Genomic DNA, 21,376 nt, shown 5'->3' on the forward strand with positions numbered 1-21,376 from the left:
TTCTAACATCAGTATGAAGAAAGTGCTCCCAGCCTGCTCTCGCCACACTGATTGCATGCTACCCCTGTCCCTTTGAAAATGGGCTAATAGCCGAGTCTGCTGAGAGATTTCCTCCGTGAAAAATTATTCCCATGAAAATATTCTGTTTTCAGTCCATATAGTCTCCCATGAATGCTCTGGTTTCCTCCCCCTAAATCCCTTTTTGAGGCTAAGAACAGTTATCTAGGAGTAGGGAAGAGAATGGCAAGCAAGAGTGTACAGAGCTGAGAGCCCAGGTCCTACCAACCCACTAGTGACCCCATAGACCCCAGGATGAGAATAGAACTTAAATTATAAACAGGTCATGACTGTAACAAATACCATGCATATAGACACATTTTCTACCCATACAGATAATGTCAAAACACTAATTGGGCTTCAAAGGCAATGGGTATTAGTCACATAATCCTTGAGTTATGTCATGCCCAAATCATTATGCAGCTAACAATCATGAACAGAAAAGAAACACATTGCATTCAGTAGACATGAGCTACCATAACTACACTTACTAAATTAAGAAAATGGCCACTCCAAGTTTTTAAGGAAACAATTAACTCCAGTTCACTGATAATAGAAATCAGGCTTTAGGTTTGATCAGATATGGGAAAAGTCTGGTCATACCATGCTGTTAATTCAGTTGGAGCTCATAATATTTTCATGCAGTGTTGATGGGAATTGATCTTTGTTTTAGCAGAACATAAGAAAGCCTGCTTATAACTACAGTGACTACTAGTTCTGAAGGTTAGACCTACTCTGGTAGTCTTGAGGGTGGTTCACTGATTTGAAAGCTACATCTTAAACTGGAACAACAGTGTTCATATATTTTCAAGTGCTAAGCTGAAAAGGGTCTCCTATGTTAATGCATTTCATTTGCAGTACTAGTTGTTAGAAGATGGCAAAATACTTTAATCTTGGTAAAAGATATGGTGGAAATTTCATTTCCCCTGGATGCCATGCTACATTGATAAGTTTAAACACATATTAAGGACAAAGCTTTCCCAGCATCTGAAATCCTTGGCTATATGTGATTTTAGCCCAAGCTCTCATCTATCTAAATAAGGAAAACTACATTAGATCAATAGTGTTACATAACATACCCACAACACAGTAGCAAGTTTTGCAAAAAATCTAATGTGTGAAATGTAATTACATAGAAGTAAGAGATGTATAAAAATAGATAATATCCCTAAAATATTTTGCTAAGTTACAATTCTTCCTGCTGGGAAGTTTACCACATTGCCACGATATATGTATGAAATGTCCGTTCAGAAAATGAAAATTAGAAAATATTTCTTGCCTACTAACTCATTAAATAGAGGAATATGTAATCAAACCTGGCTTTCAAAAGTGGTATAAATATATAGGGAGCATTATCTGAATGTGTGATGAATGAGAAAACGGGCAATCTATTTTGGTTGGTTTTGACAGGGTACCTATACTTTTAATGTAAAAATCAGTGTGCACGTGTGTGTGTGTGTGTGTGTGTGTGTGTGTGTGTGTGAGAGACCAAAGCACTCAGATGAATGGACAGACACATCCTGTTTTCCCCATGCTCCAGCCTTGTTATTGATAGGAGTCACTCCCTTTCCCTAGGATTATTGCCTGACTGCCAAATCCCACTGCTCATTCTCACCAAAGCAATGTAAGAGAATAGTCTCTCTCTCCACTCCGGTTCTGACCCAAGGTCTGGGCTTGTGCTTTTTGGGAGGAGTCTTTGATCCGTAGCAGGTCTCAGAGGCTTGTCTCCCGGAGGAACATGGTGCCAATGTTGTAGGAAACCTTTTTTATTCTCGATGAGGACAGCGAAGGCTTCGGTGGCTTGGGACCAGTCCTTACCTCCAGAAAGTAGCAGATTCCCGGGATTTCCTTTGGGAAGTTGTCAGGAAGCTCTTCACGGGAGCGAGGAATGAATGTAAAACTTTCCTCTCGCTTTAATAATCTAAAACAAAACATTGATAATATGAAACAGAGGCAGAGAAAAAAATGAGTTAACAAAGAGGAATTATAATGGCTGTGGAAGGTTGTCCACGATAGTGCTCATAGTAATACCTCTATTTCTTAGCACAGATGTGTACTTCCAAGCAGATGCTGTAACTCAAGAGCCCTTTGTGTTATAATAGGAAAATGACCAAAGCTGTTAGTTCCGCTGTTTCAACAAATGTTTTATGAAATCTGATTTCTTATAAGGGAAACTCCTAGAAATATTTGCTCAGATTTTACTTTTTTCCCCCGTAAACAAAGGACAAAGGAAATTGCATAATGCAGGCTATATGTCAAACATGTGGCTTCGTGTGTCTGTAAATCTCCCAAATTCCAGAGCATTGCTTTTATGCTTTGAAGACTCTTGATCAGCTTTAAATGTCCATCCTGTATGTGGGACACGTCAGTTCAGTAATTAGTCTTCAGAGTAATGATTTGTGATTCCCAGTGTCTGTAATATCTTGCTACTTATTAACAATCCACATTAGCCCAACTCAATAGGATTTATTAGTCAAAGTACTTTGTCCTTTCCTTCTTGTGGGAGATCATCTCTGGATTTCTTATCTTATGTGGTGGGACATAGGCACACAGCACACCATGTCCTGAGGGAAACCAGACAACAGTTTCAACTAACCAAAACCTTAACCTGGCCTGTTCACTGCTCATGCTGGCAAGAGTGGTGGGCTGCACCCCAGTCTCTTCTTTATCCTTGGACAAGCTGTGCTAGAACGTCCTTGATGAGACACTGAAAAGAGGTCAAATGCGATCTGCAGCCTACCTGCCAGCCGCATGTGGTGAATGTGAGCTGAGACACAGCTTCCAGCTATGTGTGTGGAATATGACCTAGGACATGGATGGAGGGGCCAGAGAGTTAGACGTTCTAGCCAGTTACAGGACTGTCAAGGAACACCCCTCTGCCTCCCCCTTTATCAATCTATATAAGTTGTGCTCACTTTACAATAAATGAACATGCTCTATCAGACTATCCCTGCTGGTTCTTGCGGCCAAAGAACACGAAGACATTCTGGTTACAAAACATTCTTTGGGAACACTAACACTTGAAGAAACTTATTAAATTTTTCCAGTCCCATGAGAGGTTTGGTTTGATACCCATTTGTAAAAATGTGCCTGAACTATTCAGCTTAACTCAACAAGTCTTAACGGATTTTTTTGTTATTGTCCATGGAAAACTCCTAGACTCTCTTGAGAATGTAATTGTTAGAACAAAATCTAAGAAGCTTGTGGGTTGTCAATAGATAGAATAAAAGCAAAGAATTCCTTTCAATAGAGAATCAAAAAGTATAATATAAAACAAATGAATTATTATAACAGTCCAGAAGTGAAAAACATGGTGTTTGGTTTCACAAAGCTTATACTGTTAAAATGTCGGAACTGCATAGAATTTTAATACTAGACATGAACAAATAAGAGGTAAGAAGTAAGAAAACAGAAAAAGAACATACTTTCAATCATTTGATAACATTATAGAGTGAAGTGAAGACACTTAGTCACACTTAATTAGAACACACTTAAAGCCATCAGTTAATAGTCAAAACTATTTGGAAGGCACTGTGAAATAAAGCTCATGTTTTCTGAAACAGTTCATTCTCTAAGGTAAATAAAGGTAGACGGAGCTTCAGGTGGTACTGTGAAGGACAAATGTGAGGGAAAGGAACTGTTGTAGCAATGATTGCAAGGAGAATAAAGGATGTGTGAAAATGTGCGATTATTGTGAAAGCAATTCACACTAAGAAGAAACTCTTTCCTTCTCAGATGTTCTTAACATGTGAGGAACTATCTTCGGACACAACAACTGCCAATAGTGATAACGGTCAGAATGTCAGCAGTGCCCTCCCTGTCTGAGTTCTGCCTCCGTAGCATCAACCAACCCTGGTGGGAATATTCAAAACATTGTCTGTATTAAACACAAATCGACTAACCACCGATTCCAAAACACTACATCATAATTATATGTAGGTAATGTTCATGTCACATTTATGGATTTTAGGTGGCATAGAATGGATTTTAGGTGGCATAGAATTTTAGGCAATACAGACACATTTATGGATTTTAGGTGGCATAGAATTTTAGGTAATACAGATTATGTCACTAGGTGTATGAAAATACAGTGCCACTTTTTACAGACCACTTGGGCACCCTCAGACATAGTGTCTGCAGAAAATTGTACCAAAATTCTCACGGGATATCTATAAATGACTATTTACCTGTACAAGCCAAGTTATAGGATTTTTCTGAACTACAGAAGAGCAGTTCTAATTCACTATTCCTATAAACATTATACAATGGCTATATTAATTTGGGGTTTAAGGAATTGAGGCTCCCTCCAGCATCTCAAGATGGTAATGGCAGTAGAACTAGAATCTAGATCTATTGACAACACTCAGTCAACACATCCCTATTATCAATGAGACTAAGACTGTCCTCTATCACAAAGCTAAACTGATATGAGTGAAGCTTTAATAACAGAACTCATCAGCATTGTTATGTTTTCATTTGCTTGGCTGCCAATTTTTCTTGCGTTTCTAAATTGATCAATTATTATATGTAAAAATACCCAAATACTTTTGTAGTTAATTTCAAAAGTATTTACCAAATTCTAGTAGACATCTATGTGAAACAAGCAGGTGCTAGTCAATGAAACATTCCCTTAGCACTTGTTTTATGCTAAAATCTTTCAGTGGAGCAAAGTAAGGGGAAATATACAAGAACAATATAGGTTTTTTTTTTTGACCAATACCCAGAAACAAATTCATAATATAAGTCAAGATGTCAGACCACATATGATTCAATGCAAAGGAAGATGCTATGTATGATAAAGGAGTATACAAGTTGAGAACCAGAGCAATAACATCCACTTTCATCAACAGTAACAGAGTAATAAACTAAACCTTTGCAAGAGTTTCTTTAAGACACCATAATCATTTTGGATGTGACATGAGCTACATTCTCCTTTCTATCTTTCACACTGTAAAATTCATTCCTTTATAGATTATTTACTTCAACACAGTTATTATGTTTTGCTACAGTTGCAAACTTCCCATAGTAAAAAATACTGGTGTTACATCAATGAAGTATTTATAAATGACAAAAAGAGGAGGGAATCCTTTGCTTCAGTTGCCTGAACTTTTGAATAATTCATTCTACTTTGGCTGGGAGGAAACTCTTCACAGCACATTGATCTCTGGACATTTTAATTAAATCTCATATACTGTGCTAGCAATCGGACAGCAGCTTTTATGGGATTTTTTGCAAATAAACATTTTGATATTAAAAAAATCAGTCTTCAATGTCAAGAATGAAAATGACCTCGTAACAGTACTTTCACTCAAGTCTTGAGTCCATTATTTAATAGCCTTTGTATCTATGAATGGTAAAGTACAATATTGGGGAATTTCCAATAGGACTGCCTAGATGATTCTCTAGGTTTCTGGACAAGGGCAGACAAGCATTTCACAAAGCATGCTTGATGATGATTCAAGTCATGGCACTGAGTAAAGGATCACTTGTGTGCACACAGTTTGGGAATGTAGACTCTGATCACTCAGTATCTCCAATCCCCTCACTCCCCAAAATGCATTATTAATTGCTAGTCCCTGGTCAGGCTCTACAGCTCTGCCTGTCTATCTTTTCAGTACCATGGGACTGATACAGAAGCTTAGATTCTATAGAAATCTAAATTAATCCCCAACTGTAGCTCCTAGCAGCTTTCAACCTGGGAGTCATGGTGACATGGAAGCCACACAAATTCTAGTTTGCTAACTTGGTTGTCACTTTTCCACTTCTCAAGCTGTACCAATAAACCAAAGTTCAAAATAAAAATCCACTGCTGCATTGGATCAACGGGTATCTTCTGAGCATGGCCACTGAGCTCCACGGAGCTGCTGGCTTGCAGCCACAGAAATGAGGCTGCCCACTGACTTGGCTCCTGTCTGCAGGATTATTCCCAAAATCTTCCTTGAGTTTACACTGTGTCTCCTAAATCCTTCCTTTAAAAGTACAAATGTTCTACATACCATTTACATTTTAATGTGATAATTTAAAATGGATCATAATAACAATCTCAAACATAGTATATGGGAATAGACTTTTCAAGAATACCCCATGTGATGGTGCAATCACGTACATGCGCACACACACACGTGCGTTTCCATGAACCTCTTGAGGATTTTAATGCTTACCTTTAAGTAACTTGTCTCTTACTTCCATTTTCTGGAAGCCTTTTGAAATACTCGTGTGGTTTTGTGTGCCAAGTATATCTTGGCATGAGTTAGGTCTTTGATTAAATTACACTTGCTCTGATTCTTGTCCTATACTTTGAAATTCCTAGTTTAGGAAATTATGGACAACTTGTTCTGTGCATTTCCTTTACTGCTTCAAGATTAAAGAATAATGAACAAGAAAACATTGGTATCTGTCTTTATGTCTTTTGAGTTCGACAATTGGCTATTCAAAAAGTGACTGCCAAGCACCCTTTGGGAGCTGGTGAACTGATGTTTTCCTGTATATGATCATATTTATAGGGGAGAAGACTGATAGATATTTCATTTCTTGCCAAAAATTGCTTTGCTTGAAGTGGTTAGTTATTGTAGTAACTGAGCTGACTCCATAGACACCTCCATGAACACAGCCAATCTTACTGACAGGAAATGATGCAGTTTCAAAAGCTTACTATTTGATAACAAATTTGAATTATGTGTGTTTCCTTGATCTTAAATCTGAGAATATTGCACTTTTTATGTGCTGTCATCTCATTTTTCATTCAAATATTCTCCATTGTTATTTGCTTGCTTCTTTTCATTCCTTTCATGTCCAAGGAATACACATATGACTAATATTTTTCCAAATCTTATCTATTTAAACGTGAGCCACTAAGCTTCATGAGAAGCTTTTTGTCTTAAATAGTTTGCCCTGACCACTTCATTAGGGTTTCTAAATACCAAAATACTCAGTATTTTTCATCTTGACCAATTGGCCCAAGCAACAATATTTCAATCTGAGATTACACCTAGCTCCCAGTATTCTTCAGGTTTAATGAAAAAAAAAATGGACTAAGACACTTAATATTTAGAAGTAGAAATGTACTAAATCCCCTATGTTCACCTGCTTGCATTCAGAGAGAATTTGGTTGACTATCTCAGGAGAACTAACCTCCTATATCTATCTGTAGCTAGTTAGCCTCTAAAACACATTTTCTGTTTTCTCTTAAAACTAATTTTGTGAGTGGTTATTTCGTCACTACAATTAAAAGCACCCAGTAAGGATTAAATGGCAGAAGTGAAATATACTCCATTTCCATTTGGCAACTCCCCATTAGCACTGGTTGCCGATATAGGACATTGGCAAAAGCAAGCTCGGGTTTCTCATTTGAGTGCCAAGAAAACAGTGCACTATTGATGACTTTTCCACCTAATTTCCTAATCCTGACAATGACTTCTCAGAAATTCATTTTTCAGTTTTCTAACATGTACTGACAGGCAGGGCTGAGAATAAGATTCCAGATTCACAGAGTGAGTTCTGTGTTTTAGGGCACATGACAAGAGGTTCAGGTGATTCCATGGTTGGTATTCCTTCCCATGTTTTTGTAAACAAATCATGACCTGTAGCAAATATCTTCCTTAAAATACACAGGATAGTTTCTATCCCTTGGACCTTTCTTGGAATTCTTTTTCATAATTTGGTCTTGTAGACTATTTAGCTAGGTACTTTGTGTGGGTAAATAGTCTGATATTCGGACTTAGAGTTGATAGACCTGCTTCTTTGCTGTACCTTGAAGACTCAAGACTTGAGCTTCCCACTGCCCTAAGCCAAAAACCAATGCGATCACTCACGTGTAACCTTTGCATTTGTATTTTTCTAGTGTTAAGTCATCTTTCAGATAATTTTGTAAAAATGATTTAAAATATAAGTTTGCTTTGATGCAAATTTTTATATCCATGCATATGAACTGACTTCAAAATGAAGTTCATGAAAAATGCACATTACAATTTGATTCCACTTCACATGAATTTTCAGAAGCCCCCTTGTACATGTGTTTATGTGAGTTTGCAGATAAGAAATTGTATTTCTTTTCTTTACTATTTCACTATTTTAGTTAGAGCTTAATTATAAAGTTAAGATTCATTACAAAATCAGGTGCTCCATTTTCTGTATAAAATCACAAGTTCCTGTTACTTATTCACTTGGAAACCTCTCACAAAGGAATGCACACATCTGCATATTATGCTGGAATTAGGTATTGTGCTTTTGGGTCAAAAAGAAAGTTGACTCCTTGGAAAAGTAAAAATGAATTAAATTTCTTAAGGGTGACTCAATTTCTCATTTTCCCCTCTTGATCTTTCTTCTGCCTGAGTGAAAGGCAAGAAGAAACTCGGAGCTATTTGTTTTGTGCATCACTGCTCCAAGATCTGCTGCAGACTGAAGACAGGCTCCATAAAACTACACATACTGTCAGCTAGACAGTCTAAAATCCCTTGAAAGTGAGTCATTGTCTAGAAATAGCACTCATGTCTAAATAAAAGAATCCAGTTCACTACAAAACAAAGAACTCACCAAATATTGATGTACTTATCTGTACAAGGAAAACTAACATTCTAGCTCATATTAAGAAATAAGTGGATCTTGGAATAGTTTGCTACATTTTAAGATTATACGTGTGGCTGAGTATTTTAGGAGCAATTTTAGCAGATTATTCATCTTTAGATCTAAAATTAGATCAATGATATGCCCTCACAAAGGGAGCAACTTCCTCTAAGCCCCACAGATATGGTAAGGCAGACAGTTTCAGGGCAACTGTTGTAACATCCCAGCTCTGTTTTGTTAAGCTTGAGTAGCACAATGTGAATCCTAAGAATTTCAATATTTGTACCTGGTGTTGTGTGCATAATTATTAACAAAGTGGGGAAGCCTCATCTCTTTTTTTTCAGATTTATTTATTAGAAAGGCAGATAGACAGAGAATAGGACAGACAGAGGAAAATCTTCCATCTGCTGATTCATTTCCCAAGTGTTCACAATGGCCAGAGCTAAGTTGATCCAAAGCCAGGAGCCAGAAACTACTTCTGGGACTCCCATGCTGGTACAGGATACCAAGGCTTTGAGCCGTCCTCAACTGCTTTCTCAGGCCACAAGCAGGGAGCTGGATGGGAAGTGGAGCATCTGGGACATACACTGTCACTCATATTGGATCTGGTGCGTGCAAGGCAAGAACTTTAACTGCTAGGTTACCGCGCCAAGCCCTCATCTTACTTTTTTTTTTTAATATTGAATGTATTTTATGATACAATTTTACAGACTCTGGGATTTTCCATCACCCCTCCCCAAACACTCACCTCTTCCCCACAGATTTCCCCTATTTCATTACAGTAATATGGTCTTTCATAATCAGTCAGAAATCCATCAATCTGCTATTTAAGTGTATCCTGACAGTGTAGGAATGGACAACACATTACTAAAAGGGCTATTCATCTTGTATTTTGCATGCAAGCTGCCTTATATAAGAGAACAAATACCTTCAGAATTAGACATGTTTATTTGCAATTCTCTAAGCACTCTCCATACTGATTTATAGTGGTTGTACTGACCTACACTCCCACCAGCATTGAAGGAGGGTACTTTGCTCCCCACATCCACATCAGCAGGTGTTAGTAGAGTTCTGAATGTAGGCCAATCTCACTGGAGTTAGGTGGAAGCTCAATATTGTTTTCATATCTCCCTGACAGCTAAGGAACTTGTGCATTTTCATGTCTACCAGCCATTTGAATTTGTTCTTTTGAAAAATGTCTATACATTTCCTTTGCTCATTTCTTCACAAGGTTGTTTGCTGTCATTGAGTTCCCGAAGCTCTTTGTAAATCGTAGCTATTAGTCCTCTATTGGTTGTGTAGTGTGCCAAGGTTTTCTCCCATTCTGTTGGTGGTTCTTGGATTGGCAGGATTAACATCAAAATGTCCACATGATCACAAGTAATATCCAGATTTTATGTGATTTCAGTCAAAATCCTAACATTGTTTTTCCTGAGAAATAAAAATGATACAAAAGTTCATCTGGAAACATAAGAGACCACCACGACTTATTACTATTTTTTAAGTCCCTATATATACACTCCTTCTGTTCTGTTTCCGGGCTCAAAAACACTTATAAGGTTTCTAATTGCCTATGAGATACTCAATTATTAAATTCAAAAATAAAGTCTTGGCCTCTTTGAATGCTTACCTACAATAACTTTTAGGTTAATACTGCATTTTATTTTAGAATAATTTTAGAATTACAGATGATTGCCCAAAACACTGTAGTAAGTGTTTCTTCCCTTGATATCAATTAGAAATGGGTTTTAATAGCAGATAGCAACAACTTTAATTTTGTTTAATTGTGAACTTTTTCATACAGACCAAATGTACGTTCCTCAGTCAAGAAAAATATGAGAATGTCAGTTGCATTCTGTCACTGTATGTTTGAAATAATAAAGATATTTCAATATATTGAATCTATACTTGTACTGACTCTTAGACCCGCTATAAGCAAGTAGATCTTTAGAAACAGGTTAGTAGGTAAGACTGTGCCATTCTAGCTCTACAAATAACTGCAGCATCATATTTTCATCATCAGGATTCACTAAAAGGGCTTTAAAGTGTTGGATAAACATGAAGTGATTGAAGAGAGATGTTTTAAAAAGTCAAATAGTCCATATTTATTTAAAAATAATGTAGGAAAGCTTGAGTCCCAAGCCGCATGGTTGCATTTTCGGGGAACACGCTATTTGATATGGCAGGCAGATAATAAAGAGCAAAATTTAAAAATCTCTGAATATAATCTCATTGAATTTTGGCAGATGTGACATACATTGACACATTTGAAAAAGTGATGTTGTCCTCTGTCTTTGGAAAACTACTTCAGGAGGCATAGATGAAGTTATTCTTTTGATAAAACCATTAAGTCATTTGTCTTTGTTGATATTTCTTTCATAAAGTACAGTGTTTACTGTTTCAGTTCTTCTATAATGAAAAGGATAGGATCAATAAAGTTATCTAAAAGTCTGACAGAACAATAACATACCAGTCTACATACTTATTTTCTTTAAATATCAATTCATCAGTAAACCTTGAACTGAAAAATGTAAATAAAAACCATGTTTAAAAATATCCTGATGCTTCAGTGGATGCCTTTTCCTATAATCGTATAACAAAAATTAATAATTCATATAATAACTATTGACAAAGGAACAGAAGCAGATTTCCTAGTGTTTTTGACAAGGGTTGATGACTATTAACTTCTCCATGCAAGTAAATATTCTCAAGTAATTTCATCATTATTCAATTACTCCATGCATCTGAATATACCAGAAAGATGCATTCCAGAAATTTGTCTATAAATTCTGAACAGCAGGCCTATATATCTAATAATGATTATGTGTATTAGAAACAAGATCACACAAAATATCTTAGCCTCACAGATTCAAGACAGTTTCTCAGAAGCACCACCCCCATTAACATCAGCACTAGAGGCAGGATGTGGTTAGAAATGTGAAGACTCCAGGTAAATATTTTACAAAGAACATTTTAATTCTGCATATGAGAAAAATCTGTAGAATAATTAATCTTTAAATTATTTTTATTTAATTTCATTTTATGACAGTTTCATAGGCTCTGGGATCACCCCATACCCTCCCCCCATGGTGGATTCCTCCACCTTGTTGCAGTATTACAGTTCACATCCAGTCATGATTCTTTCATTGCAAGCATGTACCATGCATAGAGTCCAGCATCTTATTGTCCAGATAAATTCAACAGTTGCTTGTGGAGACCATCCCTGGTTTGAAAGTAGAGCTGGCAGAATATCATCCCGTCCAATGAAAAGCCACAACATAACATCAACAATAATTAACCTTTGTACATTTACAACTACTTAAAAAAGGGAGTGGGGGGAGATATCCCTTGGTTTGATTCCAGCTGTCTCCCTAGTGCTGTCTTCACAGTTCTGCTACAAGTGAATTCTCCCACCAAGGAAAGTCATTTTCACCATTTTATTTGAATTCACTATCAATCCAAGAAGAGAGATTGGTCATAGATAAGAACTCAAGGTTTAGTGTAAGACCTACATGGATGTGTATTCTGACTCCTACAATATATCTCAACATTGTCAATGTCTTGTGTTTCATTTTTTCTCTTAAACTGTGAAATAAAGGTAGCAATGCCTTGCCGTAACAGTTAAGTGAACTAATGTGAATAAGCAATCCAATAAATGCTTGCTGTGACCATCATGGCCTTTTAGACTTACATACTATGTTTAGAGGTCATCTAAGCCAGCCAATAGCTCAATCAACATTACATTAGGTCCTCTTAATTCTTATAATAGCAATTTATGCATTCTACAAAACTCTACTGTGAAAATGTGATCTGTGATATTTTAAGCTTGGTATTAGTAGTCTGAGATACTTGAACATTAAATACTGTGACTTGTCATTTTTGGAAGAGATTATACCAGGGGAAGGGGTGGGGAATTAGTTCTAGTGAAGGGATTATAATCATCTTTGCAAGGAATACATATTTTCTAGAACTGACGCTTAAACTCTTCCTCATGACCAGGACTCTGCTGGTTCTTAAATACAAAACCAGAATCCAGTCTCACAGTGAGTCTCTCACTGAATCTGTGTTTTTAGTTCTAATAAAAGACCTTCACTAGCACCAGAGCGCTCATCTTTTTTTCAAAAAGATTTATTTATTTTTATTGGAAAGGCAGATACACAGGAGGAGAGACAGAAGAAGATCTTTCATCTGATGATTCACTCCCCAAGCGGCAGAAATGGTCAGAGTTGAGCCAATCCAAAGCCAGGAGCCAGGAAATTCTTCTGGGTTCCCATGTGGGTTCAGTGTCCCAAGTCTTTGGGCTGTCCTTGACTACTTTCCCAAGCACAAGCAGGGAGCTGGATGGGAACCAGGACCCCTGGGACATGAACCAGCTCCTCTATGGGATCCTGGCACTTGCTAGGATTTTAGCCGCCAGGCTACCGTGCCGGGTCCTAAAGCCCTCATTCTGAGGAAGTCTTTTTATTCCTCAGATTTCATTGTTGCAACTTTTAAAAAAAAACTTCTCAAAAATAATGATGTAGAGGTAGGGTTGTGGCTGGATTTAGCCATTACACTTTCTCTTGTTATAGAAAGAATCTTCCCTGTTGATTCCTGGAATTTGTAAATATGTAAGGAAACCTTGTAAATAGGAATGAAGGTTGCAGAGGAAATAAAAGGTGTATCACCTTTAAATTCAGGACACTGTCCTGGTTTAGCCAATGGGCCCAGTGGTACTGGTTTAGGTGATGAAGGAAGGGGGTCACGAGCCTAGGAATTAGAATGTCCTCTAGAAGCAGAAAAGGCAAAGCAGCACATACTACAGAGCCCTGAGAAAGAACAAGCCCGTGAGACCCGTGTTAGACTTAATATGTTTGTGTCACTGAAGTCAACAGAAATCAATAGCGCTATGCATGCACATATAGGATTAACTGAAGTAATTATACTTTTTAAATTTCGGGATTTTCCCAGAAACCATATTGTCTTTATTACATAACTATGGCTTGGGTAATTGGTTCAGGGCTTTTGCAATAAAAACTCACAGGAATAATCTGATTTCTAGTTCAGTTCTCACTCAATGCTCCAAATGCTTTTGGCCAAACCACCAAATCTGTTATGTCCTTGAGACTGCCAAATAAGATATGTAACTCAACTATCACACACCACATAGCTGGCAAAATGTACAAATATTAGAATAAAATGCCTAAGGTGGTTTAATGGAAAACAATATGAGGAAGGTTAGCATTGTTGTACAGTAGGTCAAGTGTTCATTTGCAAGGCTGACATCACTTATGGCTGCTGATTTAAATCTCTATTTCTCCACTTCCCATCTAGCTTCCTCCTTAGGCATCTGGAAAAACAGTGAAAGATGGCCCAAAAGCTTAGGGCCTTGCTCCCCATAAGGCAGAAATGAAGCTCCTGGCCCTTGGCTTATGTCTGGCCCAGGAGTGAACTATCAGGTGAATTTCCTTCTCTGTTCTTCTCTCAGACTTTCAAACAATATATAAATTTTTAAAAAAATATTATTATTGCAAAGTCAGATATACAGAGAGGAGGAAAGACAGAGGAAGATCTTCCATCTGCTGATTTATTTCCCAAGTGGCCGCAAAGGCCGGAGCTGAGTCCATCTGAAGCTAGAAGCCTCTTCCAGGTCTCCTACATGGGTGTAGGTTTCCAAGGCTTTGGGCTGTCCTTCACTGCTTTCTCAGGTCACAAGCAGGGAGTTGGATGGGAAGCGGGGCTGCCAGGATTAGAACCAGCACCCATATGGGATCCCAGCGCATGCCAGGCAAGGACTTTAGCCACTAAACTACCATGCTGAGTCTAATATACGAATCCTAAAAAAACAAATCCAGGTTGAAGTAATAAATTAATGTCTACTATAAGTATTAGAATTTAATAGGTTCATAAATTCCTATCAATATTCTGGAAAAGGTCCCCAAACACATTTAGTTGCTAAACTTCACATTGCAAGTTTTATTTTCCATGAAAATACATTTGCTCATTCACATGTAAAGTGAAGGAAATGAAGTAACAGAAATGATACACTAAATAGCAGAATGATGGAATCTGACTGTTTGAAGACTATATGATTGTAATAATACAGGAGAAATCAGTGGGGGAGAAAGAGAAATGGGGAAGCCGAGAAAGAAATACTCCTAAGCCTATGGAACTGTATTTAAAAAAAAATGCCCACAAGAACTGGGGTGGGGCCAGACAGATGCCTGGAGTTCAGCACTCCATTATGGTCCCATACGGGTGCAGCAGAAACAGAAGCACTTCATTACTGTTTGCTGCTTCTTGGGTACATCAGCAAAAAGCTGGAATGGAAGCAGAGTAGCCAGGACCTAAGGTAGACACCCAACAGAGAGGGTGAGCATAAAAGGGGCATTCAATCCAGTGCACAATGCCTGCCCACACACTAAACTTTAGAGCCAAATTTCAACCTGGGCCCTCTAATTCAGAACATGTAGACTGAACTTGAACCCTATCTTACACTATGCATACATTCTTATGACAACTATCTATGTGGCAGCAGTGAGAAGGTGGCTTGGCTTTAACAACATGAGCATTTCTTGGTGGCTGAAAAAGCAGCACTCTAAAATGTACAGAAATAGATCAAGTGTTACATGAAGGAATCAAAAATGACAGCTAAAGAAAAGTTTATGTAACACTAGAGTCTTGATCTTAGTTTGTGTATGGAAAGAAAAATAAACCATTAAGATGTTTATACCATTTGCTGAAGCCGTTCTTGATAGAACCACATCTTTTGGTTTCACTGACCAGTATCATGATGTAAAGATATTTGTAATCAGTGCACTGTTTACTTTCAAAATGTTTGTTCTTTTAAGAAGCAGGAAGTGCAGAGGAAGAGGTAGAGGCAGGAGCTGGACAGAGAGCTAGCTCCCATCCACTGGCTCATCCTCACGTGCCCTCAACAGCTGAGGGTGTGTTGACGTCAGAGCTAGGAGCACAGGTCTCCAGCATGAGTGGAGGGAGCCAACCACTGGGAGCCATCACTGCTCTCTCCTAGGATCTGCATTCAGAGCAAACTAGAGTCTAGCGTTGGCAGTGAGTATCAAACTCAGCTAATCCAATATGAGCTGTGACTACTAGTGAATACCTTAACTGCTAATCTGTATACCCACCACTGTGCAGTATTTCAGCATAGGAATGAGTAGGATAAAAGATGACCATAAATTTCACACATACTGGAGAAAAGAAACAGAAAACCCAGGACTCAATATGTAAGTATTTTTGTCAAGAAATAAAACTGGCAATAAAATGCTCTAGGTTAAAAGGAAATGATTCCTGGGCAGTCATGCAACAAGATGACTCACCTACTGTAAAAAAAAAATGAGGACAACTATATAAAAGTCACATTTATGATCTTGAAATTTTTTGCAGACATAAGAAAATCATTAAGATTACTTTGTTAGTATAAATAATTACATTGCTTATAAATTACTACATGAAATAAAAAGTATCCTAACAGGCAACAAAAGGTAAATTGTCTTAAAAAAACTTTCTATGAATTAAGAAGGCAAAACATTAACCTAAATATTCACTAAGAAAGGAATTAACTAATAAAAAGTTGTAAAATAATACACTGGAATGATATATAGTAACTAAAGTGATAGGCTAGGGTTATGTTTCAACATAAACAGATTTTAAAAATAGGAAATTTTGCTTGAAAGGAAAATTATAGAAAAAGTGAGTAAAATGGCACTTAAGCAAATTCAAATATGTGAAATATAGTTCTATTCTTTATGGGTACATATGTAAAAGTTTAGCACCTTAAACACTTTGAAACACCGCTAATTTGATTAGGATGTTTGTCATAAGGAAGAAGGAAAATTCCCAAAGCAAACAAGTTGTTTTCATTAGTTGGAATAAAGTATGTAATATTATCCTTGATTTCAGTATTACATAATGGTTATACAATGTTTTAATAATTTGAAATATTTGAATATTCTACATAAAAGTTTGCAATAAATTGCTTCAAAAATGACTTCTATTTATCACAATATGAAAACAGCTTTATTACAAATAAGAGTCTCACAAGCTTAATGTACAATTTGACAATTTCTATTTACTCAGAGTTGTGAACAGCATGTAAAAAAAAAATCACCTGCAATGCTGGCTTTCATGTGGGCACCAGTTCATGTTCTGATCCAACTTTCTGATCCTTTTCCAATCCAACTTATGAATGATGTGGGGAACTGAGTGAGAAATGTTGTTGGAGCACCTGCTATACATGTAGGAGACCTGGGAGAAGTTTCTAGCTTTGGCCTGGTTTAGCTTTGGCCTGGTTTAGCTCTGGCTGTTCTGGATACCTGGGGAGTGAATCAACAGATGAAGTCCCATCCCTTCTGTCTGCCTGTTTCTACATATCTCTTCAAAATAAATCTTTTAGAGCAAGTAATAATTTTTTAAGTGCTATTTTAAGTGCCACTTTGCCTCCTTATAGAAAGCCTTTCTAGGAGATCAATGCTTGCATCTCACTTTGGACATTTTGGACAAAAAGCAATACACTCTATTTCTAGATTTATAAGTCCCATGTGTAATAGTGAGCACGAGGAGGACTGTCTTGATTGAACTGTAGATGAGAGTTAAGGAATCAGGTAGAAACAGAGAAACTGAAGATCCAACCACACTAAGATTTCATTTTCTAGAGACTTACAAGTGCTTTTTTAAATGGCATACTGGCTTAAATGCATGCCAACAGTTACCCAATCCCACTTTAAAACCTTTCAAGATCCTTCATTACTCCTAAAGTCAGAGGAAATTCTGTAATACAACTTATCAGCCATGCTGGCCAACTTCACTTGATCTCTCCATCCTCATTTTTGCCCACCAATTCTCTCACTCCAATACCCTAACTCATAGTTTTCTGTATTATACTAAACTCTGTATCAGCTGTCCCATTACAACTCTTTTGCTTGGATACACCTATCATCTATTCTGTAACCTCCTTCATGAGGGCAGACATCATGTTTGGGATCATTACAACCTCAATGCTTGGAACACAGTAGATGATCCATAAACACTGAAAGAAAGACAGGTGGGATGTCAAGAACAAAGAAAAGGGCAGACAGCATGTACAGATACTTGATACAGAATCACTAAGAATGGCATGAGTGGTACTAAGGAGAGAAAATATCTTTAGAATCTTCCCATGTGGCAATACAATAAAAGGGTGGGGGAAAGTAACAGAACAAAATGCTTCATTGATTTCACTGGTTGAAATGAGTCAAGTCTTCATACCTTCTTGATCATTAAGGATCACCACACACTTACTGTGAACCAGATGCTGATGAAAACTCCACAATCTACAGGTTTCGTGTGACTTGTAGATGTAGCCACCCTCTGTTATGATGGCTAAGCTCAGGGCATGAATGCCTTACACAGCTGGTTGATTCTTTACACCTACTGTTTTATATAAGATATGATTTATATAGAAGGTACAAAACCACATTGTTACATAAGCATGGAAATTAAGAACTCATGCCATGATGGGGAATGTGGCAACAAAGGTTCGAGGGTATGGGTGAGCCTATTGAGCTTTAATATCCATTTTTCCCCATTGTGCTCTAGAAAACAAAATGTCAGCATCACTGGACTCTACTAGGGATTTTTCTAAGATTCTATTTTCCACAGTGACTCTTGTCAGATTATCTGAAATATGCCCCGAATTGTTAACAAAACTGGAAGAAGTTTAACAGAGGGCAAAGCCTTGTTAACAAAATTCTAAAACTGTCAGGTAGCTCCTATGCAGTGGAGGATCTTGGAACCTGGTCTGGAAGCTGTCTGTCAAGCCCTGAAAATCTGTTGGACTCCCCAACTCGGTACAGAGTGTGGCTTTCTTCAAAAACAGCAATATTGCAGCTGGCATCATGGTGCAACAGGCTAAGCTTTCACTTGTAATCTTGGCATCTTGTATGAGAACCTGCTCCTGTCCTCTAAGATAAATAGAATTTGAACTTTTATTCCATCACTACATATTTTATATTCAAAGAAATAAGCACACAACATTTGCCATTCTTACTCCTTGATTCTTATTAACAATGCAGAATATTTTGAAAATACTGGGGTTTCTAGTACAATGGAGATCCTCTGTGTTATCTTGTATTTTAAACATAATCTGAGTGTCAGTATTGTGCATAGCAGATAAAGCTGGCGCATCCCTGCATCCATACAGCAGGAAAGGTTTAAGTCTCAGCTGCTCTGCTTCTACACCAGCACCAATAGGCATGCGTAAAGCGGGAGACAATAAGAAGGTAGTTGGCCCAGGTTTTGGTGGGAGACCAGGATGCAGTTCCTGATTCCTGGCTTTGGCCTAGCCCAGCCCTGGCAACTGTAACCACTGGGAAGTTAACCAGAAGATGCAAGTTCAACTGTATTTCTCTTCTCCATTTTCTCCTTTTTTCCCACCCTGCTCTCCCTATTACTCGGCCTTTCCCATAAAAAAAAAATACATAGAAGGGCAGAGACTGTGGAAATGACAACCCTGCATTTAATTCTCAGTCAAGACAGGTTTCCCTTGTACTATCTTAGGGTGTAAATGAAACTTTATATCCACAATTGCTGTCTTTCAGATTGGGCGGTTCTACTCATAAGTCTCCAAGAATAGCAGGACGGAGAGAAATCACAAATGACAGGATATCAGCCCAAGCTAATGCCGCAGACAGGGGAAGGGCGACAGAACACTTACTGGTAAGTGGTCGGGCTGACGTTGATGCGCCGAGGGTGACTTCCTGATTCAAATTTGCTTGCCAGAGTGACATTATTTCCAAACAGGCAATATCTTGGCATTCTCACCCCAACAACTCCAGCTAGCACAGAGCCTGAGTGAATCCCTATCCTCATCTAAAAGGATGAAAAGATAAAGATAATTATTTTAGTTATTTTCAATTGAATAATTAAGCCAAAGATAAGCACTGAATTATGGTTATTTGTGCTTATTTTCATAAAGTGTATACATTTCATGTATTCCCTCCACCCCAGTGGTTTTTTTTTCCTTTTGCTTCACAGTCATAAGCTTAACACTTTAATAGATAAGGACATCATTACATGCCAAGTAGAGGGAAAAAAAGATAGAAATTTTAATACTCGGGAATATTGCCACAGGTTGTAAATAATACTTAAATCAGATGTTAATCTCACTCATAGAAAGCACATCTTCTGTGCTATGTGTATTAGTTGTTACAAACTAAACACTTGCCTTTTGGAGACTGGCTTATTGCACTAATTATATTGGTTTCCAACTAGATCCATTTGGTTGCAAGAGACAAGGTTTCTTTCCTTTGTATGTCAGAATAGTACATATAGTATCCATAGCATATCTGTATCACATTTTATTTAGTCATCAGCTGATGGGCTTGTGGTTTGTTTCCAATTCTTAGCCGTTGCTAATTGCACTGTTATAAACATGGGGTTTATATGGTTGTTTCATTTGATTTGGATATATTCCTGGGAATCAGGTGGCTGGGTCATATGGTGGATCTATTTTCAGAACTCTGAGGAATTTCCATACTGGCTTTGATAATGTTGGCACTAGCTTACATTTCAACCCACAGTGAATTAAGGTATGCTTTTCCCTATATCCTCACCAACATTTATTGTTTTCTGATTTCTGTATGACAGCTGTTCTCACTGGAGTAAAGAGGAATGTTAATATGATTTTTACTGCATTTCCCTAATAGCTAGAAAACCTGGGTATTTTTCATGTGTGGCTAAGCTATTTAAATTTCATCCTTTGAAAAACACCTGCTCATATTCTTAGCCCATTAACTGGATGGTTTGTTTTGCTGTTGTTTGGAGTTGTGCAGTTTGCAAATATCTTCTTTCTATTGGTTGTCTCTTCAGCTTATTGACTTTGCAGCACGGAAGCCTCTTAGGTTTATGTAATTAGATTGATTATTTTTTCTCTCATTGCCTGTGTGTCTGGGGCCTTTTCCAAGAAGTCATTGCTATGTGCATGTTTTGCAGGATGTTCCTTGAAGTTTCCCTCTGGTAAATTGATGGTATTGGGGCATAGATTTATATCCTAGATCGACTCAGAATTGATTTTTGCATAAGGCATAAGGGGTCTTATTTCATACTTCTGCATATGTGGACCCAATTTTTCAAGCATCATTTGTTGAAAACACTGTCTTTTATCCTTAATTTCGTTTTCTTGCCAAAAATGGCTACAGATGTGTGGGTGCATTTCTGGGACTTTCATTGTTTCATTGCCCTTCCTGCCTATTTTAGTGCCAGTACTGGGCATTCCTGATTACAGCTGCCCTGTAGTATGTCACGAAGCCTAATATTGTGATGCCGCCAGCTTTGTTCTCTTTGTTTAAGAGTGGTTTAACTATTTGGGCTCTCTTTTGTGTCCACATGAATTTTAGCATCCTTTTTTTTTTTCTGTATCTGAGAAGAATGTTGTATATATTCTGATTGGGATCACATTGAATCTATGGATTACTTTCAGCGATATGAACCATTCTGATGATATTCTACAGATCCACAAATGCAGGAAGCCATGCTGTTGGGTCAGAAGGCACGGTGCATGATGAGCGCAGCTCTTCAGTTAGCAAGGCTAGGAGGAGTTTCTGGCTGTGTGGCAAGGCCCGGCAGAATATCTCTAATCACCTCATTGCTGCCCCACCCATTGTATAGACACCCATTGTATAGACACTCTGTTTCATAGAATTCTCCTGCGGGTACTGTTGTTTCTCTGTAAATGTGAAATCATTCCTGTAACTGGTGTAACACCTCAAACTGATCAATC

The 21,376-nt window shown here is 37.7% G+C and overlaps 1 protein-coding gene across 1 annotated transcript in view; it reads right to left on the reverse strand.

Moving 5' to 3' along the window:
- Window positions 1–1,604: 1,604 nt before the first annotated feature.
- GUCY1A2 (guanylate cyclase 1 soluble subunit alpha 2) overlaps window positions 1,605–21,376 on the reverse strand; it is a 267,586-nt gene continuing 247,814 nt past the window's right edge. Inside the window, exons 7-8 of the mRNA XM_040976881.1 lie at window positions 19,313–19,467; window positions 1,605–1,978 (exon numbers count right to left, since the gene is read on the reverse strand). Of these exons, the coding sequence (XP_040832815.1) occupies window positions 1,771–1,978; window positions 19,313–19,467 (363 nt within the window). The 3' untranslated portion in view covers window positions 1,605–1,770. The remainder of the gene's footprint in view (window positions 1,979–19,312; window positions 19,468–21,376) is intronic.

This window comes from Ochotona curzoniae, unplaced genomic scaffold (assembly GCF_017591425.1).
Source record: "Ochotona curzoniae isolate NIBS_2020 unplaced genomic scaffold, NIBS_Ocur_1.0 contig_2723, whole genome shotgun sequence".
Taxonomy (NCBI): domain Eukaryota; kingdom Metazoa; phylum Chordata; class Mammalia; order Lagomorpha; family Ochotonidae; genus Ochotona; species Ochotona curzoniae.